The following is a 23873-nucleotide window of genomic DNA, read 5'->3' as shown; positions in this document are numbered from 1 at the left end:
GCCTTAATGCAAGTTTTAGGCAAGTTTTTTTTTTTTGCTTTTATGTAATTATATCCCTTAGGATTTCGGTTGAGTTTAATTTATTTCTGACTGTTGGCGATATATAATAGAACGGGGTTGAGATTTGGGCCGTTAGTGATATAGCTTAGACCCTCCTCGTGCTGGTTGCACTTTCAGGACTACGTTGAATCTTTCTGCTCAAGCAGCTGGTGTTTGAACAGCGCATTTGTCCACACCTGCTAAGCAAACGGCACCGGGAGCACGACCATGCTTATCTTGGAGAGCTGCGTTCAAGAGAGTGTAGCTCACTTCCACTACAGGCCTGATAACACTCAAGAGTTCAGATGTGTATATTTAAGTAAAGTCACCCACAAAGAACCCTTACCTCTTGAACAAAAGATATTGAGCATTGTCGAGGAAAGTATCAACTGGCAGGATAGTTTGCATTTAAGGTTGGTTAGCATTACCTATCTATTCACCTATTAACAGTGCAGAGGTTAGTGGTTTGATTCCCACTGGTATTGGTATACCCATGCTATTATTGTATGCACTCAGGGTATTGTATAATAGTTTGGATAATAGTGACCATCAAATGGCATAAGCTTATTTATTGAATCTATAAGTGTGCTTGTTGGGTTTCGAACGGAGGGTAATGAAATAGGGGAGACAGAGGAGGGTTGGGGGAGCACGTTGGGGGAGGGATGCCTGGATGGGGGGAAGGGGGAGAGAGGTGGGATTGAGGAGCAGGTCGGCTGCTACAGTACAGTCAAGGGCCAGAAGAACCTCCACTCCACCCCCCCTCCCTACCCCTGACTCCCCTTTCTGCTCCCAGAGGTTCTGGCTTTGGAGTAAATACAGGCCCGAAGGACCACCTCCCCAACCCCCCCACCACCTCCCCCCCAGCCCGGGGCTCTCAAACCCCAGGCCTTCCCACATTCCGCTTTTATTTTCCTGGTTGCAGAACGCCTCTGGCTATGAGAGCTGGTGGGGGCTTTTATTTTTTTAAATATATCTTCTCATAAAATGTGTATTAGAAGAACTAAAGCCTTAGTGAAGGGCCTTCTGGTGTGGACTAACTTTTACCCAGTTTTTCAGCTCCGACTTCTTTTGTCTACGTTTTCTTTCACTTTTTTCCCCTTTTTTGTTTTTAGGTATGTAGCTCTTACAAATCTATTCCCTTATCTTTTGTCTACTACACACACAAGTGCACACACGCAAGCACACATGCACGCACAAACGCAAGCACACAGGCAAGCAAATGCACACAGGCAAGCAAACGCACACACGCACACACACACACACACACACACACACACAGCCGAGCAGTATATTAAATGCAGAGGGGCCTTTATTTTATAACCAGGGGGATTTGAGGAGGTCTGGCTTGCATTAGGTTCCCCCCTCCTTAAATTACACAAAATTACCCTCCCCACCCAGACAATTGATGTGTTTGTTTAAGCACATGAGCACGTCTTCCCGTGCACCTGCAGTACAGACCGTTACACCTAGTGGGTGCCTGCAGCTCGTTTTAAGACCTCCACCGACTCCTCCTTCTTTGTCTTTTCTTCATAAAACGGCTACACGCGACTAGCAAAGATGGAGTAATCTTTTAAACCGACTCTGTGAACAGGCCAGCTTTAAGTTGGATCTGCGGCCAGCCTTGATCATCTGAAGATTTAAATAAAGCTCTTCATGCCAGGAGTGCGAGTGTTGGAACTAGGCCTGGGCGATATGGCTGAAAGACATATCACGATATAACTTGATCATATTGATCGATATCGATAACTATTGATAATTTTAATGACCTAAGAAGACTAGGAATTACCATGCCGGATTTGAACACTTCTGTTTAACACTTAACATGACCTTCCACTGTTCTTCATTGATAAATACTCCAATGTCGACACAACAATGAAAAACACTCAAATATTGTAAATAATTATGGAACTGTTGTTGTGTAACAAACCCAGCTGCTAGATTCGGTGGTCCAGTCTCTTATTCTCTTATTTTATATTCTTCTCGATATATATTGAACATGTTTTATATTGATACTGATCAAAAGTCTATCACAATACGATAATTTATTGTTTTATTGCCCAGGCCTAGTTGGAACCGTGCGAGAGATGTCCGCTGTAATTTTCATGGCTGCTCTCCTCCCCCCCTATCTATGGATAGGGGGGGGAGGAACGAACAGTGCATAGAATCACATTGGTTCTAGTTCAAGTGTGCTTTATTAACCATCCCTGACTTCCCCAAAGGGGCAGGGTGGTTGATGTTAAACTCCGAGGGGAAAGGTTGTAAGGTTCAATGCCCTCTGAATCCCTAGCAGGCTGTGATCGACCTTGAGTTAAACGATTCTGGATGACTTCTGTTAACTTTATATCACTTAATATCACTTAATAAACATAATAATGGGTGCTAAATTACATTACCCTCAGTTCCCTCATTTGTAGAATACTGATCATATTATTTGTTGCTGTCCTAAAACTAAATTAAGTTTGTGACTGATGCCGCTTTCCATTTAGCGCCACTGCAGCTTTAACCTGAGACTTGGGCTCATCTCGCATGTCCACATCAACCCCAGATATGAGTTTGTATGGAAACCCAGGTGGGGGTGGTTCAGCCGCGGCGGGTGCTAGAGGTAGTACAGTCATATCGAAAGTAGCAGAGGGCACATATTAGATTTCAGTTCACGTCTCTCTCTCTCTCTCTCTCTCTCTCATTGCCAAGGAATAGAGCCATGGAAAAATATCACATTCAAACAATCTGAATACGTCCAAAATGTCCTCCTGTTCTTCCATCTATTCATCTTCCCCTACTATAATTTCTCCTGCATCTCTCTGTGTGATGGATATTCTAAACACACACACATGGACACTGAACCGTGTGGTTATTTTGGGGGCCAGTCTGTGGATGGATGTTATCCCCTCTCCCAGGGGTCCCGTTGGAAGCCACACTGCTGTCAGCCATCGTTGGCACACGAGGACCCACTGTCTCTGAGCTTATGCCTTTTAATCCAAAACAAAACCAACATGCCTGGTCGTAGCCTGGTTGGTCCATGGCAGGCAGCGATTAAAGGACTTCTAGCTGCAAATGGCTCGCAGCTAATGACTAACTTCATGACGATCAGCCATTTAGGCCCTAGTTTTGCTATGGCTAATAATTAGATAAACCAAAAAAGCTCTAGAATTTGTTATTGTTATTGTGTTTGCTTGATTGCCTCATCGTTTGGGCGTGTTGTCTGTCACTAGATGTACAGGCAAGGTTTCTTTAGTTTGATCTTTCATTTTATTATCATTTGTTATTTGGCAGACACTTTTATCCAAAGTGAGGCTGTGAACAATCAATGCGTGTTAATTGCAATCTTGTGGCCATTTCATTGCATCTTTACACACTAATGTGTTGAAATGTATTCAAATGACCACAAGGACATGTGCAACATTGCACATTCTGGAGAATGCACTATAGGGAAAGGGGCCGCAGTGAAGTAGCTGGGTGTGGCGGTGTTGTCGGGCAGTCCTGTCCCCATGGGTACCGGAGCAGCCAAAAAAAGTGTGTGGGCCAGTTAAACCAGGAACCACTGGCGTTTGGCAAGGACATGTTAGGATGCTGTGTGACTGCCAGGCTGCCCCCCTCACCCCTGGCCCCCCATCCAATTGGTCTCCTGCCATAGCGTCCTATCTGTCATAGACTGTGCTGCTGGGGCTGTGGGCCGCTGGGTCCGGGTGTGGTGGGGGGGGGGGGGCTTGTTTGCACTGCGCTGACAGTGGGTGTATATGTGGGTTAAGACTCCCTGGTCACATGCCAAACATTGGCTGAACAGCAGAGACTTGGGTACGGGGGTAGCGAAGTAGGGTTGCAATTCAAATGCGTTTTCCTTAACCGATTGAAGTTGAACACGTTGACGTTTAATAATCTATTAATAAATAATACGATAAAAAACAAATGTCAAACAGTTCCAACATTAGTTTTGCGAAACATTAATTCATGAGGTAAGACCAATTTTCTCACTCGAAACGGCTGTTCTTGTCTGCCTGTCCTTCATTCAACAAATGGTGCCGCCAAACAAAACAATGTAAAATGTGGTGCAACTACTGCCATTTCTAGACTAACAGGGCAAACCAAACCAAACACATGTTTTAAGTTCAAAAATGTTCAATCGACATTGTCGGTTAATACATTTTTCATCTGTTAAATTCTGAACAGAGATTAATCGATTAGTCATTAATCATTAACATCCCTATTTTGAAGAGTTGCTCGCTCCGCCAATGTTTATCTTCCCATAATTTATCCCTTTCTAATGTTTTGTTTGCCGGGAGAATGGATTTTGGAGTGGGTGTTTAAACAGTTTATGGGGAGTATTCTATAAAGATGAAGGGATAAAATATACTAACCATCCAGGAGAGCAGATAGATAGAAAGATGGGCATAGAGAAGTATAGGCTTCTTCTCTGTGTTAACCCTCTGCGACATCTCTTGTCTTTCAGGAGATATAGCAATGAGAACGAGAGAGAGAGAGGGAGGGAAAGGGAAATGGTTTGGGAGAGAGACATAGAGAGGGGGGAGAGAGAGTGAGGGAGTTCATCCTTGTGTAAAGACTTGGACAAGGCTCTTGTCTTTCAGTTCATCAGAAACAATTGAGTCTTTCAGCTCCTATTGTGCGATCGACTGGGCGAAGAGAGTGGTGAGGAGGAGGGGGGGAGAGAGGCGGGGGGAGGGGGGAGAGCGGCAAAGAGGAGGGGGGAGAGCGGCTAGGAGGAGGGAGGAGAGTAGGGAGGAGGACGGGGGGGGGGGATTGGCGAGGAGAGTGCTGAGGAGGAGGGGGGCAGAGTGGAGAGGCGGAGGGGAGAGTTGAGGAAGAAGGGGGGAGAGGAAGGGGGGAGAGACGGGAGGAGGAAGGGGGGTGCGGTTGCTCAGGCTAGGGGCAGGGAGAGCGAATGTAAGTGAGCTGACTTGGGGGGAGAACCCATCTTCATCAGCCGAGAGCTGCAACAAGTTTATTGGGGAGTTTATTTTTTAAGTGTGTGTCTGTGTGTGTGTCTGCGTGTGTGGGATGGCGGCGCTAGGACAGGAAGAGTGAGGTGGGGGGGGGGGAGAGAGAGTTATCTTGGAACTGCACAGTAATTTGTCACATCGGAATGGCTCTTGAGTTACCGAGAGGCCCCCCCCCTCATAGCAGGAAAGTTTTCAGCCTGGAAAGAGGAGGAGGAGGAGAGGGTGGTGGGGGGGCGGGGGGGGGGGGGGGGGGGGGGGGGGTCAAAGGTCACGGCCTACTCAAGCCTTAGCAGCATGTCCGTTGGCGGGGCGACTAACAGCAGGAGGCGGAGTTCTGGAGTGAGAAAAAGGCGGCCATGGAAGAGCGTGGTGTCGGCGGCGGGGGGGAGGGGGGGGGAGGGAGGCGGGCAGCCTTGGGGTAGGGGTAGGGGTGGTGCGGTGCAGTGGGTGGTGGAGTGCTTGCCAGCGCTTGGTTTTCCTTGGCATGCTCGCGGAACCTGCAGGCGAGATTAGTGTGTGAGAACATTTGCTGGGCTGAAGTGGAGGCGCTTGTCGGGGCATGTGTCCTATTACCCTCCCTCGCTCTTTCTCTTTCTCTCTCTCTCTCGCTCCCTCTCTTTCTCTGTCTGTCTCTGTCCTTGTCTCTCTCTCTCTCTCTCTCTCTCTCTCCTTCCTTCTTTGTCTCTAGTGTGCTGTCCTTCTCTCCCATCTCATCTTTTTGTTCTATTTCACTTTAGCCCTTTATTTGCCTTCTCTCTCTTGACTTGACTTGACTTGAGAGTTGACTGTTACTATCCATCTTGTTTGGTTTTCTCCCCCCACCAGTGGGTCACCTTTCACTTAGCTCTTGTACACGGTCGCTGACTCTTTGCATCTTTCCAACTGTTCGCTGCATTTGTTTGAAAATGTGATTGGATTTGTGAGATACGGCCCCAATAAACGACAACCTCGCAGTTTTACTGATGGACATTTCCCAATTTATAACTCTCATAAACCAGAATTCCAACTCTACATTTGCTCCCATTACAACCCGCTTGCTAACCACAAAAGAATTAAGTTTACTTCACGGTTAATTAAAAGTACATTTTAATTTAGGTTTGGAGCTCCATAACCACAGTGACTCTTTTCACAAAAGCGCGTGAGTCTTTTGACACAAAAGAGGGAGGGCGTTTTTCACAATGTGCTCATATCTAGCACACACCTCGTGTCATCAGAAAGGGATCCAACCTATCAATGGCTCAATGTGCACAGTTATGCAAATCATCTGACCTGCTTACATCATGCTCTTATGCCATGGGCTGACGTCATCAGGCCCGTTTCCCACTCTTACCTCTACAGACACTGCCATTTCCAGTGTACAGTTTACAACGAAAATGTGTGTGTTTTATATTTCGCCTTTCCGCATAAAAAAGATCCACACTGAAGCACGGGTGGAGTCCAGCGTGTGTTTTGAAGTCTTAATAAAGACGTCGGCAGGGGTCCTCCACCGTCCGGCCCTCTCTCAAGGACTCTCTGACACAGCCGGATGCTGTATTGAATAACCTCAAACTGCCCATCACAGCACACTTCACACTCTCGGCTTTCCCTCGCACCCTTAACACTTCAAGAATCCCCTTCCTCTACCTCCCCCGCCCCCCCTCCCCCCTCCCTCCTTGTGTTCGTGTTGACTTCACAGCAATTAAGGACCAATATACAAGGGTCTCTGAAAACATTACAGCACAAGCCGCCAACATCACAGCGTCGTTGTTTTATAGTATAGTAAGTGGTTTGTTGGAGAAGAGAGGGGACAACATCACCTGGTGGGACTCTAACCTGGGGGCGTCATGCGTATTTGCCCTTGTCCTTTTCTTGTTTAGTGGGATGAGCCCCAAGACAGCAACTTTAACGCCTTAACCCCCTCTCCATATTTTTCTCCCGGGCTGTGAGGACACGTATAAACAAGTGTAAACAAACCTCAGTGTTTAGCAGTAAAAGTCCCTCCTGGGTGGCGTAAATGAGTAGTAATGGAAGTGATTTTATTTATCCTGGTACACGCTGTAGCCCAGGCCATGGGAGTGCGTGGCAGACACCCCCCGGGGGGTGAACTCTTGGATAATTACCACTGATTTAAAAACACAAACACACACGCAGCTTGAACCTAGACTACCTGTATCCTTAAAAGAATTAAAAGGCTTGTTTGCGGACACACAGCTACTGAAGTGTGAGAGCGATCGGTTTATCTCTAAAGCCCAATTAGAGGCCTTGCGATATAACCCCCCCACATCAGGGTTTCAGAGCATCTCCTCGTGGACGGTTCTGCCCATGTGTTTCTCCGCTTGAGAGGGAAAAGAGGGAAACGGGAGAGGGAAGGAGAGGATTGTGATAAAGGCTGAGTCAATCATTTATAAGAGTGGAGTCATGAGGTACAGCCACAGAGGGATGGGTCGAGGCGCCTTGGTTTAAACTTTTTATGAGTTCTTCTGGCTGCTGCTAATAAAATTCATTTTTATCTCCAACGGTCATCGGCGTGGCATTAGGTCATTTAGGTCCACTGCCCTAGCCTTACATCCACCTAGCGAAGTGAATGACTCACCTCCTCTGTATAGATCCGGCGTTCACATTCTGAAAATGCAACATGCCTTTTCAACCTCCTAGTCCATTATTAATTTCCCATTTTACCGAACGCTGGGAGGCTGCTAAACTGGATAGTTTGTACTGTAGTACAAATGTATAATTTAGCTTCACAGGGCTTCTGTGTGCGTGATTCCTGCACATGATACTTGCCTTGCTGTTTTTTAAAGTGGCAGTATGTCCTAAAAGTCGCATCCAAGGGAGAGCACCATCTCTGGTGAAATTGTGTAACCATTTTGCAGTTCTGCTTCTGGTTAGCTTAAAATGAGTGTTCCTTTCATGTGATGATGTCATCGTCATATTGACAATGATGTTTGTTGATGTGTTCACTGGTGGTTTTCTTTGCTCAAATGTTTGATCTGTGGTTTGACCCTCCTAATGTAGGTCAGGTCACATACATTTCAGGCCATTCATCACAGTAACATTCTCAAAGGGCTTCACAGAACCACATTATACATAAATCCCTAACCCTAAACCCTCTGAAGGACAAAAGGACTGGGAAGACGTATAATGATATAATGGTAGCCTTAATACAGGGCAGAAGTTAACATTCAGTTAATAGATGTTTAATAATTTAAGAAATACATAGTCAATGTCTTTTCTCTGTCGTCCTTTTAAGTTTTGTGGTTGTCTATTTTGCCCCTGACATGTTTGTTTTTTTCTTCCCTCCCGCTGTGTTCTTTCTCCACCATCCAGTACCTACAGATGAAATGGCCTCTTCTAGATGTACAACAAGGCCTCCAAAGTCAAAGACAGGCTCTTAAAGATGCCAGGTCTCCATCTCCGGCACACATCGTTGTAAGTAGAACCCTCCCCTACTCAGTCGTAACCTTCCTTCTTCTCTCTAGAGCCTTCCGTCACTACTTCTCCCCTCTCTCCTTCTTTCCCGCCTTAATCCGTTCCTTGCTTCCTTCCTTCCTTCCTTCCTTCCCTTGTTTCTCTGTTTTATTAAAAATCCAGCCTCCTTTTCCTCCTTTTCTTTCCTGCTTATGGAAAACCTCTTCCGGGTTATAACTTCCCCTCCCTTTTTGAATGGATGTTGTTGACTAACTGAAAAAAAAAAAACAGTTAACCACTGTCATGGCTAGTTTTGTCCTAACAACAGCAGTTTTTGGAGGACTCTTGTTCCTCTAAAACTAACCAATAAATCCCTCATTCAATTGAACACTGAAGTGCCAATGTTTTGGTGTTTCTCAGGTTGGACGGTTACAGCAGGTTGGTCTTTGCTTTGTTATGTCCCAAAGAACAATCTGACTTAGACCTTTACTGAATCCAACAATTGTTAAGATCAACTCCATGTTGACACTCTGCTTTGTCTTCTTGGTTGCTCCATGAGATTGTCGCATGGAGAGCAAAGAAGAGAGCGAATTTCTCAGCTTTGTGGGAAGCGTGGGTGTTTCCTCAGCACTGGCTACCTCAAGTATGACGTTAGACCAAGCTAGCTGGCTGGAGAGGCCAAGGGGGCAGCACCGACTGTCTTGACTGTCTGACTGTCTGACTGCCTGCCTGACTGACTGCCTGACTGACTGTACGGACAAAGAACCATTGCCATAAATCTTAGTCGGGCCTGCGTCTTGAGGCGCAGAGGATCCGGCAGGAACAGTAAGAGAAGAGCTTGATTGCTTGCCCCAGGCAGGCTTATTGGCAGAGGTCAACAGAGAAGGTCGGGTGTAGCGATGTGTTGTTTATGTGGTCACGGGGTTAGTGAGGGCGGGAAATCGATGAGAGGAACCACGGAGGGCATGAAGAGTACAGAGACAACTTGAAGTGCTCTGGGCCTCTAACCGGGGCCTCTATAGGCACGGCTACTTCTGTTTGCGGTTGTGTTTTTTTTTGTGTTTTACCTCTTCACGGTTCACATTTGTAGATCCACATGCGTTCATAGTGTTGGTCTGCTCTGGTAATAACACTCCATGCAGCAAATTCAAATAAAAGTCCTGTATCGTCAACCGGTGATGAATTTTCCGGTATAAAGGTCATCAACCCTCCCATTCCCAACCAACAGCCGCATGAGTCACATTGTGGACATTTGATCACCACTGTTGGTTTTACTGTCAACAATAAATACCTCCTAGAATACGTCGCAGTTCAATGGTAAACGAAAGTTGGCACGGGCGAGGCTGCGCATCGGTATCATTACCTCTTTAATTTGAGACTGGGAACATGAGAATGAGCGCCCGTCTGTACAAAGGCTGTACATTTAGACAATAAAATAAGCAACTCAACTGTGCAACCCAAAAAAAAAAAAAACACTTGTCAAAAGTTTTTTTTTTGTGTGTGAACATCAAGAAGCCCAGCTTGGTGCCGGGCGATATTTTTACACCGAAGAGTTCAGTGGGGGTCCCGTACTGTCGGGATATTTTAAGAGCTCGCTGGCGGGGAGAGGTGGTGGAGGAGGAGGAGGAGGAGGAGGAGGACAAACAAAAAAGACTCTTTCCTGTGAAGTGATTAGGGTTTTAGGCAGCAGCGTAGGGCTGGAGGTAAATTCCTGTACTTTCTTCCTGTTCTGCTATGACTCACGCGTCTGTAAATACCGACCGGCTGACGTCCTTCTCTCTGAGATGCGCTGTGGTTCAGAGTGTTACACAACACGCATGTTGTACTGGTACAGCCCTCCCTCTCTCTCTCTCTCTCTCTCTCTCTCTCTCTCTCTCCTTCTCCCCAGCGTGTTTTAAACACAAAACGTTGAGGATGTAGAGATGTAAAGTCGTGGTCAGGCTAGGGTGTTTCAAATGCTTTATTAGACCTGTCTAGCCGATTGATTACATTTATTCATCCATTTATTGTATTTATCTTTAAATTGTTCGTTGTATACACACCACGCCACTTATATACTCACAATATTTACTCACTTGTGGTAAATAATTCATGGGAAAACCTATCAATCTGGTTACAGAACATTTTAGAAATCCAAACTGAACTGAAAATAAAAATAAAAATATATATTTGTTTATTGGGAATTGATTCAAACTTATTTGCAGCCTATCATCTGTGGTTTAACTGTTATACATTCGCCTCTCTGTCAGGTTGTTGTGGTACTGTACCTGTTACAGTCAGTTCTCACTCAACCAGGGTCTATTTCTCCCTCTCTCTACTGATCTCTCTCTCTGTCTCTCGGTCTCTCTCTCTCTCTCTCTCTCGGTCTCTCGGTCTCTCGGTCTCTCTCTCTCTCTCTCGGTCTCTCTCTCTCTCGGTCTCCCTCTCTCTCTCTCTCTCTCTCTCTCTCTCTCTGTCTCTCTCTGTCTCTCTCTCTGTATCTGTCTCTCCATCACCCCTGTCTGAGTGAAAGGATGGAAGGTTTCCTCCGCTTGCATCATACCTGCTGCAGAACCTCCAGACCTGTAGGCACGGTTACCGTGGGCAACGCCGCTGGTGATGTCATCACACCACAACCACCACCACCACCACCACCACTGCCGGCCTTTCCCTCCTCACTTCTCCAAACCGTGACTACTTAAACCACTTTACAAACGGTAGCCGGGCCGGATCTCTCCGTTGCCCTCTCGCGACCCAGCCGAGCTCAGTGGGGGTGTCTGCGGCGTTAAGAGCCGAGAGTCGATGCGGCGGACGGATGTGTACGAGAAGATCTGAAGTTCAGGTGACCTCTAGTCCGTCAAAACAAACCAGAACAACTGCTACAAGCTAGACTGGTAGGAATCCAGGCGGTAGCTGTATGTATAGTGAGCCCTGGCTGTATGGAAGCAAAGTTTGAAGAGCCAAAGTTTGTTGCGTCGACTCGCTTAGGCAATGTTTTATTCATCATTCGGTGTCCTTTTAGTGGCATCATATCGACACCGTGTTGGGTATCTCGTCTCATGGTGATACTCGGTCTTAAGATGTTATATTCATATAAGATAAGTTTATATTTGGATTTGGATAGATATCATACATTAAGTGACTTTAACATAAATATTTGGATGCTGGCATTTGCTGTTGTTTACTTAGTGACATGCACGGCAAACAAAAGTACAGAGTCCTGCAGTCACGAGTCACGATTTATATTCATTTATCTTCGAGTGGCGGGAACCACATTTTATTGTCCTCAATAAACTAATACTATACAGCCCCGATGGGACAGAGTTTCAATTTCGACAAAGATATCACGATGCGTGCCAGTACCTTGTTAAATTCGAGTTCCTCAAGCGTGAGAGGGATTATAAATACACTTCACTTTATGAGAGGGAGGGAGACGCAAATAAAACAAAGGGAATATTAAGTTAGTTTGAGACCAAACGTCAATGAAGACATAAATATTAGAATATAACTATTTGAATATTCAAATGCTGGTTAATCAAATCAAGTCAGTCCCCGTTGATTGAGGGGGGGCCAATGGAGAAAAACGGGACAGGACCTCATACACATACGTGTGAGGTCCCATCCTCTTGTCCTCCACTGGCCCTCCTCTGTCCCTGCGGACCGGGCGCAGGTGTGGGGGGGCCGGGGTAGGTAGGCTGAGCGCCCCGGTCCTCTGTGGCCTTAAACAGTGCTGGGGGGGCCAGTGTTTGAAGTGGCCGTCCCCTGCCGCAGGCTGCTTTTGAAACTCACTGCCGTTGAACTTTTAACGCCACTGGCTGGAAGTTATCCAATATTTATGTCTCTATTGATGTGTAATATTTTAGGAGGGGGCGCGTGAAGGGAGGAAATGGTCTTCTTTGTTTTATCACTGCCCACCGTTTAAGTTGCCCGCCGTTTGAGTTCTTCTGACTTCTGACGGGTCGCTGGGACTAGCAGCTATTGCTTCGACATAATGCTAAATTGAAATTTAGCATTTTGTCTTTTTCCCCCCTTATATTTGATCTAAATCTAATCACCATAACATTTCGACCAATAACAACACATTTAATAGGTTGTGATCTAATAAGAAAGTGAGCAGAAGGCGTACACGAATCAAAACCAAGCGAATCTCCTCTGTCCCAAACATTGACCCGCCCTCGTATCCTGTTACTTGAACGTACGTCACATGACCGAAACGAGATACGCTCTGAATGGGGTTTCTTTAGAGGTGGTTAAAATGTACTCACAGCTGTGGCATATTTGGTAAAGGTTAATGCAAGGTGTGTGTGTGTGTGTGTGTGTCTGTGTGTGTGTGTGTGTGTCTGTGTCTAGGAGAGTGTGTGTGTTTAGGAGAGTGTGTGTGGTGTGGGGGTCGGGGGGGGGGGCTGCGCGTGTGTGCGGTGTGTGATTATTATTATACATACCACTATGGTTATATCATGATGTACTACTATGGGTTTCATACTACTTCTGAAAGTCGTATTCCATTTCCGTCTTCAAGTGAAAGGACTTTAGTAATAAATAGTAATAAAGATTGAAGTTCAAACCCTTCACAACAAGTTCAACACACAGAAACAGAAAAAGACAGACTCGTGTGCTGAGAACTGGGTCACACACACACGCACACAGCCTTCCATATGCACTCTGGGTATCTAACAGGCACACATGCGCACACACACACTGCCTCAGAGTCTAGCCCTGGTCAGACAATATCTCTATTGTTTTCTCAGGCAGCGGGAGGGGGGGTTAACCATTTCCTGACTGTGTGTGTGTGTGTGTGTGTGTGTGTGTGTGTTTGCACGTGCGTGTCAGAGGTTGTGAGTTGCGTCGAGGGAGACATAAAAAATATATGTGTGTGTGTGTGTGTGTGTGTGTGTGTGTGTGTGTGTGTGTGTGTGTGCGAGGGAGAGAGAGAGCGAGCTCCAAGTGTATGGTAATTGGCACAGAGGAAGTGATGGAATCTTTCTTTTAATGAGCAAGATACACCTGAGGTTTTGACCAATGAACACACAGACCCTCCCCCCTGTGTTATATTCATCTATTCACTCTCACTCTTTCACCCCCCCGAAGAAAAGAGTATAAGAGGAGCGATGCGTGCCCCACATGAAAAACAGCACAGCAGCCGATATAACAGTGTTGTTTTCCCTCTCTCTCTCCGGAGGTGTGCATTCAGGGAAACTCGCTTTCTGCGGTGACTTTGTGGAGCTGAACAATAGCTGGGTCTGGTCTGACCACCTCTAGGCCAGGGTCATCTCCAGAAAAAAAGACAGAGCCAGGGCCATCACATTGGCTCTCCTCGCCACCACTTTCTAGTGCTTCTTTAGAGGGGGACGTGGTGATAAAGTGCTTCCTGTGGCGTGAAAGAACCTGGCACCTGGGCTTGACCACACAATGGCCCCGGTCCCTGGGTGGTCCGGCCTTCTAAAGCACTTAATGAGGCCCTGGGGTCAACTGGGCATAGCCCACCCACACACACACACACACACACATACACACACACACACTGTATAGTCAAGACCCTTTTTACTGTCCCTCTCTCCGTCTATCTCATACCTTTCTCCCTCGGTCTCTCTCTCACTCTCTCTCAGTCTTTATCTGTCTCTGTTATTCTTCTTGTCTGTATACGACTCTCTTTCTATCGCACTCTCTGTCTCTAGAGAGCGATAGAAAGAGAGGAAAAGAGAGGAGACACAGAATCTCTATTCCGCTCTTCTGTGGCTCTCTCTCTCTGTCCTATCGTCTTTTACTTCCTGGTCTGAACAGTCCAATCACAGCGCACGTCTCACACACCTAGAGACCCAAGTGTAGGGCCCATCTCCTCCATCCATTCGTCTGTCTGTTCAGATGAGACACATATTGGCTCAGTCACACCAACGGCCAGACAGACATTGTGTCATTCCTCGGCGTCGGGACAACAAGCTCCCCCAGACACTCGTTGTGTCTGATTGTTCCGTTGTTCCCCACACAGAAACAGGTCTCTGTCCGATCCACTGGAGCGCTCAACGTGTCGTTTGGTAGCTACTACTGCCGTTTAAGATGGACACATTGGCGAGGGAGCTCGGGGCGGTTTGCTGCTAAATCACGATCCAGGGGTTAGGTCAACAAATATACTATTTCATCCTTGTAGTCTGTTGAAGACGGGTAGCCAATGCACACTCTCATCCACTCCATGGCTCAGTCCAGTTTAAAGCTCTACAGGCACAGTCACTCCTTTGAGGCACAAATTTATAATTTGAAATTGAGTAGAATGTGAACCTTCACGTTTTAGATATTGCTATAAACATACCTTGTGACATTATATTGTTGTAGGCTGTGATGTGTGTCTGTGTGTGTGTCTCTGCGTTTGGGCTGGGTGCTGCTGTTACGGAGTCACACTCCTTTTTGTTCACCGTGGTATTTGGCCATTGAATGACTCTATCTGTGTGTGTGTGTGTGTGTGTGTGTGTGTGTGTTCTGGTCTGCCCTGATCTACCTGTGGGTGGGTATGACCCCATGCGTTGCATGTGTAACTGCACGGCTGCTCAGAGCGGTTATCAGGCTGACCCTGGGGTGAGGCTGCAGTACAAACACCAGTCTGTCATCCTGGAACTGAGGCTCTAACCACAGCAACACATTTTCATAGAGAGCAGCGCAACCAAGCCCTCCCCATATAATACAGTGTGGTTCTGTGGTTTCTGTGTGTGTGTGTGTGTGTGTGTGTGTGTGTGTGCGACTGACCACCTTTTGTTTCCTTGCTTCCTTAACTTGTGTGAAAACGTCCTTTTATTTTCCTTTGTATCTCCCTTTTCCTGGTTTTCAACCACTTTTTCTTTCTTTGTTTTACTTTCTCTCTCACTTCATGCTCCGCTCATTCCATGTCTTTCAGGGTGAAGGGACATCTCATGTGGACACACACACACACACACACACACACACACACACGCCTTCTCCCTAAGCAACTAGCAGTTAGGCTAGGCAGGTAGTTGCATTCACATGACCACTGATTCAATATCTTGAGGATTTTCATCAACTACTCACTTAATGTTTATAAAAAAGAACTGAATACACTAATACAGATGTAATGCCATTTTAGATAGATCGTTTTTTTTACTATTTAGATAGTAAAACCTCCATATTAGCCTTGCTGAAGCTAGGTATCTAGTAAAGTTACCATGTTGGCATAGCGAGGGCTGGTGGAGTGGGCTCTGTGTATGTTAAGTGTGTTGTATTTCAGGCTTACGTCTGGGAGGAGGCCAAATAACAATAGCGGCAGGGGAGGGATGCATGTGCCTTCAAATACAATATCTGCTAGGTTGGGATGTTATGTGTGTGTGTGTTTTCTCTGCCTCTGTGTGTGTTTGTGTGTGTGTGTGTGAGAGTGGAGTTGATATGAAGCGTGACCTTGTTGATATCATGTGCGTGTGCGTGTGTGTATTTCCATATGTGTGTGTTTCTCTGGATTTGTGTGTAGAGTTTATATCATGTGCGTCTGTGTATTTCCATGTGTGTGTCTGTATGTAGAGTATATATAATGTGTGACCTGGGATCGTGGTCTTTGCCTTTCAGGGACCATTCTGCTTGGAGTTCAGCGGGCAGTCAGATCTGAGCCTTCACCAATTTCAGTTGGTGAGAGAACAACCCCCCCCCCCCCCCCCCATTGTCTTGTTAGATTAATTTGAAGAATGACACAAAAACCCCTCTACCTGCTGATTGCTGTTGTTCATTGATGCTATGAAGCTGGTTAAAGTGGTGGCTAGCCTGGCTTTACCCTCTGCTGCTGTTGCTAAGTATGTCTCTGCCTTTTTTCTTCTCATGTGCTTCTTCCTATGTGTGTGGCTGTGTGTGTGTGTGTGTGTGTCTTTCTCTCTCAAACACACACACACACACATGCAGACTAACGCATGTACCCACACACACACACACAATCACGCCATATTCATGCGATTTTAGTTTTTTTGTTTGCACATGCACTGTTTCCCTCTGGAGGCCATTTATGTGAGATGTTATTGATGGTTTGTGCTTGGTGTGTGTATGTGTGTGTGTGAGTGTGGTATTTTAGCTATGGGTCAACTTTTTGAACTAAAAGCTCTTCTGAAGAGTATTGTTCTCGTGTTCAGCATTTGAGCCAGAATGTGCTAGGCGTGTGTGTGTGTGTGTGTGTGTGTGTGTGTGTGTGTGTGTGTGTGTGTGTGTGTGTGTGTGTGTGCGAGCCTATCAGTCTAAAGTGTATTTCCTGTAACTGTTTGAGCAATTATACGTGGAGCTGGTCCTGAATCCTTCTGCTGCCCTGAACGTCTACTGGAGGAGCCCAACCCTACTACTACTGCTACCAAACCACTACTATTACTACTCAACTACTCCCAACTAAACTACTACCACTGAAAAGCTAAACAAAACGTTCCGAGTGCCGTCTGCTGTTCTGAACATAGCAGAACTGTTCTTCAGGGAGTCAAAGGAAGTATTGGAACGTCAAAGAAGGGTGTAATACGGCATTTCAGAATGTTAGTAAACAACAGCCGTAACGACACTTCCGGGTGGCAGAACGAGCGGCTACCACTGACCAGAAGCCGTCCAGCCGGCTGTAAACACAAATAATAATAATAAATAATAATAAATAAATGACAATAAAGACTATGTCACACAGTCAACAAAACATTGTTGTTGATCTGAAGTTGAAACGATGACGAAAACTATATTAATATAATATAATATATATATATATATATTAATGAGACGTCCTGTAGCACCCCGCAAGAAGAAAATCATTAATTCAAGCCATTTACTCTGTTTTCTCGATCGTGGAAGGGTTTGTTTACTAGTGGTGCCAACGGAGAACGCATCGGCTTTTGCCACCCGGAAGAACATAGTGTGACGTCACGGTGAATTGCCGTATACAGGGGTTAGAAACATCTGCAGTTGGTAAAAGAGAACCATAAACATTTTGTTACAATTATTTTTAGAAAAAGCATTTGACTTAATTATTGTTCAACCTTATGAAGGAAAAATATACATTTAATGCAAATGAGATTTGACCATCTAGGCTGGAAAGAATAATTCATTTATGTATATTTTTTTCTGGCATTTCATCATTTTTGATCTTTGATGGTAGATTATGGTATCATGGTAAACAGATGTTGAATTTAACCTGGAAATAACTTACAGATAATGCAATCTATTTTGCAGCCATGTTGATGAACTGTATACAACCACTAAAAGAGCCAGAACCTTAGTCTGATACTATTCTGCCCTTCTCGTGGGTCCTTTTTATCCTCCTGATCAGTCTGCTATTTATTTGAGCAGTTTGTGAAAACATTGAGGAGAGAATTAACATAATATTAGACTTTGCTGAAGGCTAAACCTCAACCATTAAACTACTGATTCACCTGTGTTTCTGCTCGCCGCGAGGCTCCCCAAACACCTCCTCAACTCCTCTGCTCCTCTACTCCTCCTCCACAGCTCTCCTCCTCAACTCACCTCCTCCACTCCTCTCTCCTCCTCAAATCCTCTCCTCCACTCCTCTCTCCTCAACTCACCTCCTCCACCGCTCTCCTCCTCAAATCACCTCTGGTTGTCCTCCAGCACCTCCGCCTCCCCCTCCCCTACCCCCTCCTCCATTCTGCTGCGCCCCGTCCCTACCGCCGCTCCTCTGCCTCCTTCAGAACCAGTTAGACAGGACCTGGCAGGATTCAGGGCTGGGCGTGGTTCCTCTGTCTTGCTGTTTTTGTTGTTTTTTGTCGAGTTGCACAAACACACCTTTGTATGGTGGTGCAGTCTGAGCCTAAATGAACGCGTTGCTGCCATGCCTCCAGGCCCTGATCAGGTGACACCCGGACAGGGTTCAGCATTCAAACAACATGCATCTATATTTCATGCAAACGTTATACCATATATACTGTATATACATAAAGAATTATATACACAATATATTTGTTTCGTTGTATGTGTTAGAGGTTTCCATATTTTGAAGTTGTAAAGTCAATCAATCATTTTTAAAGGAGTGATAGTGATTAGTAATTAGTTATTCATATGAGATCTCTCTCTCTATCTCGTGTGTGTGTGTGTGTGTGTGTGTGTGTGTGTGTGCACGAGGCGACCGCCAGAAGAGGCAGCTTCTGAGGGAACAGTGGGGGCCGTTCCACTGGGGAACTTGTTTTGACAGAAGCCCAGGTGTCCCGTTGTTGGCGCTGGCACGGTTCAACAGATTTACCAATTAGTAGTGGGCCCAGGGCGCGGAGGAGAGGAGGGGAGGGCGAGAGACGCAGAGAGTGAATGAGAGGGTCGAGAGAGAGTGAGAGAGGGAGGGAGGGAAAGGGAATGAATGAGAGACGGAGTGAATGAATGTGAGAGAGGGTGAGAGGGGTTGAATGAGAGAGGGGGAGAGAGAGATTAAATGAGAGGTGGAGAAAGAGAGGGAGGGGGAGAATGAACGAGAGGGCGAGAGGGAGAAGGAGGGAAAGTGAATGAGATAGGAAGAGGGAGAGGGCGTGAGGGAGGGAGAAATAGCTGGGGGGGGGGGGGGGGGGGCAAGTGGTGGATTTAGCCACAGTGATGGAATGAGCATTGAGAGGGAGGGACAGAGGGAGGGAGGAATAACGGAGGCAGAGAGTGTGAGGCAAGTTGGAGTTGGAGGAGGAGAACGTGGGGGAGATAGTGAGCTAAGGAGGGAGAGATGGGAGATTGTGAGGCAATTAGTGAGGGAGGAGGTGTGAAGGAGGGAGGGAGCGAGTGACGTAAGGAGAGAGGAAGGTGGAGAGAGTGAGTGAGAGTAGGTCAGCGAGGAATAGATTGTGAGGTAAGGAGAGACGAGGACAGAGGGATAGGTTAAGTTGAGGAGGGAGGTAAATGGTACAGTAAGGAGATCTCGAGGAGGCGCGACAGAGGGAGAGAACAGGGTAAGGAAAAAGAGGAGGAGGAGTGGGAGGGAGAAAAAAGTTCAGGAGACTGGGGGGGTTGGGAGAGTGAGTTAAGGGGAGGTGAGGAGGAGGTAGTGAGGGAGAAGAAGCTGAGGGGAGAAGAGAGGTAGGGACAGAGTGGGTTAAGGAGAGGTGAGGAGGAGGAATGGAGAAAGAAAAAGGTAAGGAGAGAGGGATAGAGAAGAGGGTTGGGAGAGAGGGAGAGTGTGAGGTAAGGGGAGAGCGGGTGAGTCAGGAGTAAGTTGATCCCTCACCCCTCTCCACCAGTAGTGATTTAAGAGCGGCTGGGGTTTCTCTAGCTCAGAGGTCAAGAGAGGGACAATATTGACTCAATCTAATGTAATGTTTATGACATTAATTATTCACTGTTAATTGGACAAATAGAGGAACATATGAGACATCAGGCACTTGCATTCAAATAGCGGGCCACGCTGAGCCCTGGTCAGCCAACTGGATCAAACTACCGCCTACCACTACTTATACTAACGCTACGGCCAATACGGCTAATACTTATATTATAAATGCAGAAGATGCTACTCATAATACAACTGATAGTATAGAATAGTGAGACTAGTAATACGACCTCTTGTCTTCTTGCAGATGTTATGCAAGGTATGACGACCTCTTGAGTTTCCGTTCTGTCACTAGGCAGACCACAGTCAGATCACACCAGGGAATGTTGCTACATTCAGCAGGAACCCTGGTCACACTGCACTCATCCGGCTCTCCATGCCAGCAGGTGTGCCAGTGAACTGCTCAGATCAGGGTGAAAAAGACCCACTCACCCCCCCCCCCGAGGTGCCCTGCTGAATACAGTCATCCTATAGCAGATCCTTCAAATGTCTTAATTTTGTGAGTGTGTTGTGGACGTGAATTTTGCTATAGTTTGAGTTGATCCAACTCGGAAAGCAGTTTACAAAACGGCTAAAATGAGTCATGAAGGTGCTATTCCCTCCAGGCGTGAACGTGAAGTGTTGTGGCTAAAGAATTGAACTCCAACGTCGGAAATCTTGCTCTGCTTGTAGCAGTCTCACAGGAAAATCACTCTAGACACAGGTTTTAACTTTTATTTTAAGATAAAATGCAATTAATACAAGATTTGCTCAAATACTGGTACCAAATTGGACACCACTGGTCAGACTTGTCCAATTGGAATTTGGAATTTGCACAAACCTAATCCTGACTTCCGTTAGCAGCAGTAGGCCCATACTGATATTTGTTTGTACACCAAACAAGATTCTTAGTGAGTAATCAAGAGATTAGACTAAATGCAATCAGTGTGGACAAAGTAACCACACACCTGGGATGAGAGGTGTGGCAGCCGTCGTGCAGGTTGTGTGTTTTTCTGTGCTAGTCTGGCCCTTGTTTGCCTCTATTTTTGATGTGTGTATGTGTGTGTGTGTGTGTGTGTTGTTGTGGTTGTTGTTGTTTATATTTATCATTTTCCCCTGTCGGTTTCTCTGTCAGCGTAGCCGGCCTTGTTTTAGCTCCTGGCCTCGCCTTTCGTCTCATCCGGGGAAGGAATAGGGATGAGAGAAATATTTTTCTTTGCTGTCAGGAGCTTAAAGCGCTGCTGTGTATGCTCCTTTACTCCCACTGTTTGTCGACAGCCCTGGAAATGACATCCACCCAGGCTGTGTGGGGTTTGTGTTGGGTTTCCTGTGTGGTTCTGCTGCAGCGTCGTTTTTTTTGTACACTACCACAACACGACACTGCTCAGTCATTAGCTGATGTCGGCGCTGGTGGTTGGTGGGATTAAGGCGGGGAAGAAGTAGAAAGAAAGTAGAAAGAAAGGGTCGGAAAGAGAGCGCTTGAGAGGTAAAGCGAAGGAAGGCGGAGGAAGAGCAGGGTGGAGAGAGGAAGAGGGATGGAGAGATGTGGAGAGAGAGGGCTAGGTAGAGAGAGAGTTGTAGAGGGATGGAGAGATGTGGAGAGAGAGGGCTAGCTGGAGAGAGAGTGTAGAGGGATGTCACTAGAGGAGGTAGAGGGGCACAGAGAGAAGTGGAGGGAGAGGGAGGGGGAGTAGAAACGGGGCCTTTATTAACGTCAGACTAGTCCACAATAAGGTATCAAAAGATATTCTTCTCAATGTGAGTCGAGCCAACAGCTGCTGACCAAGCCCCGTGTTTCCTCATATGGAGAAAGACGGGAGAGAGAGGGTGCGGTGCATCATGGGAAAAGTTAAAAAGACAACAAAAAAAGAGAGCCAGCGAGAGGCTGAGAGAAAAATAATCTGTCACCACAGTGGGAATATTCCTTAGTGCAGCAGTGCTGTCACAAAGCAGCCTCCATTTCATACATTATTAACACTGCCTAAACACATTATGTGTGTATTTATTCATTCATTTGTCTTGTTAACATCGTCTCAGAGTGAGACAAACAGCGTGCTCGGACTGGCTGTGTGACAGTTGTGTGTGTGGCTGTGTGCAGATATACGAATACCGATCCCGGCAGTGAGATAGAAACCGAGCGAGCGAGATAGCAAAGGGCTTGGAGAGTGAGCGAGAGAGAGAGAGAGAGAGAGGGGAGAATTAGGGCCCGCTATGTTCCACAGCCTCATTAAGGACATCGAGGTGATGATGTCGTCGCGGCGCCCGCGACCGGCCGTCGCTTCCCTTTGAACAGCCTCGCCCCCTTATCTGCTGCACTCTCTGCGGCGCCGTATAACGATGCACACACACACACACACACACACACACACACACGCTCACACAGAAGCACACACACTCTGACACACTTTGCACACACAAATCTACACAAACACAGATTCACAATCCCACACACACACACACACACATGGACACACTGGTGTGAACACACACACACACACACACACACACACACACACACACACACACACACACACACGCACACCTGCTCCCCACAGAAACAGTCGCATGCACACACCAGTATCCCTACAAAGACACACACACACACACACACTCATGAGAACCCACAAATATTATCCTCACAAATTCACCCCCACTCGTCCTCCCTCACTTGTCATGCCTGTGTGGTTTCTGTGCACGCTGGGAGCACACAGCTCATCCGCTGAATTGTGGGTGTATATGTTTTTCCCCGCTCGCAGAAAATAAAAAATCCTGTTTCTATTTAAAAAAAAGAGTATTCTGCAGCGACATCACAACTCTATGTTCTAATTGGAACTTTTGCCACTGTCTCCATCTTGTGTTGGAAGGGCAGATGGGTAGTGGGGCGGAGGGCGGGGGGGAGGGGTCGGGAGGGGTGGGGGTGTGGCGGCGAGGCCTGATGGTGGTGTAGCGAAGCGTGTCTAAATCAACTGGCAGCATGAATGACTCACTTGATTCTCGCTGCAATCCATGGCAGCACTTTTTTTTTTCTCCTCTTCAAACTGCACTCCTTTTATTTGCGGAAAGGTCTAGAATAACTAACAGGGAAGATAGAGTACTTTCTGGTGTTCTTCAACCATAGAAGACTTCTGTAGTTGAAGAACACACACACACATACCTACAAGGTCAACTTTTGTCCCGATTGACAATGAAATGTTAAAACAGGTGAAGAATCCAGTTGTGAGGTTGGTCACTCAGCAATTACTCACAAGTCTGTAAACTCACATACCGGTATATACCCATAAATTGTTGTACCCATGAAGTTGTATGAAATGACGCTGATAGCTCAGAATTTGGAACCTAACATTGGAATCTGAATCCAAATGGAATTCTAACTAGAAATAAATTTCTGAACGTAATTTCATTTTGTGGAATTTGAAACTGAATTTTTGGAATTCTGAAATGGAACACTAGAATGAGTTCTAAATGGTAGTTGGGGATCCCCTGGATGATTTACACCTTGGCCTAGGGTATTTGATTTACCACTGGACTCCTTCCAGTCTACAGCAGCAGATAATGTGGTCCACATGCTAAGGCTTCACCTGACCCCCTACCCCCCACTCACATACAATAGAGTCACAGTAGAGTCAAGGAGAGTTGAAGTCGGAGGGAGGACAGGGAGGGGGGGTGGGTATGCGCCTAGGAGAGAGAGGATAGTTGAGAAAGAGAGATTATGTGCGTGCTGAGAGGTGGAACCAGTTTGGCTGAGTGAATCATTTGGTTCAGTGTTTCCATAGTGGAATCTGCATTTTTGTTGAGCTAATGTGTATCTTTATCTATTGTTAACAAAAACGGACCAAGTCTGTCTGGAGCAGAACAAAGACGTTACTCAACCTTGTATCAAATAACCAAGCAGTTCTCCGAAGGCCGCAAACCATTGGACTGATTCCTAGAAGAAAATCAAATTGAATATAACTTGATTGTCCAGATCATCTTCATGTCAAAGAGGGTCTGACCAAATCTTTTTTGTATTATTTCAAACATGAAATCTGATTCCACATGACCTAAATATAGCAGGTGTAAAAAAACAACAACTGAAAACCTGTTATTCCTGCTCGCAACTTCCTCTACCGTGTTATTTTCCTTAATGTACCATCTCCTCGGCCTGCCATCATAGCAACCTCCATCGGGGCTCTCTGTGCCCCACCCTCGCATGTTTTGCGATTTGTCGCTCATCAAACGGGGGGGATAAAAAACCTCAATCAAGGCTCTTCTGGCGGCTCGTGCTCTCCACA

General features: G+C 46.3%; 1 protein-coding gene across 1 annotated transcript in view; it reads left to right on the top strand.

Annotated features, from left to right (window-relative positions):
- The window catches only part of tcf7l2 (transcription factor 7 like 2), a 45637-nt gene extending 28688 nt beyond the window's left edge, over nt 1–16949 (top strand). The window contains exons 4-5 of the mRNA XM_084485227.1: nt 8301–8402; nt 15924–16949. Of these exons, the coding sequence (XP_084341353.1) occupies nt 8301–8402; nt 15924–16031 (210 nt within the window). The 3' untranslated portion in view covers nt 16032–16949. The remainder of the gene's footprint in view (nt 1–8300; nt 8403–15923) is intronic.
- The last annotated feature ends 6924 nt before the right edge of the window (nt 16950–23873 follow it).

Source organism: Micromesistius poutassou (genome assembly GCF_964030765.1).
Source record: "Micromesistius poutassou genome assembly, chromosome: 21".
NCBI lineage: Eukaryota > Metazoa > Chordata > Actinopteri > Gadiformes > Gadidae > Micromesistius > Micromesistius poutassou.
This window is presented reverse-complemented; position numbering and strand designations above follow the sequence as displayed.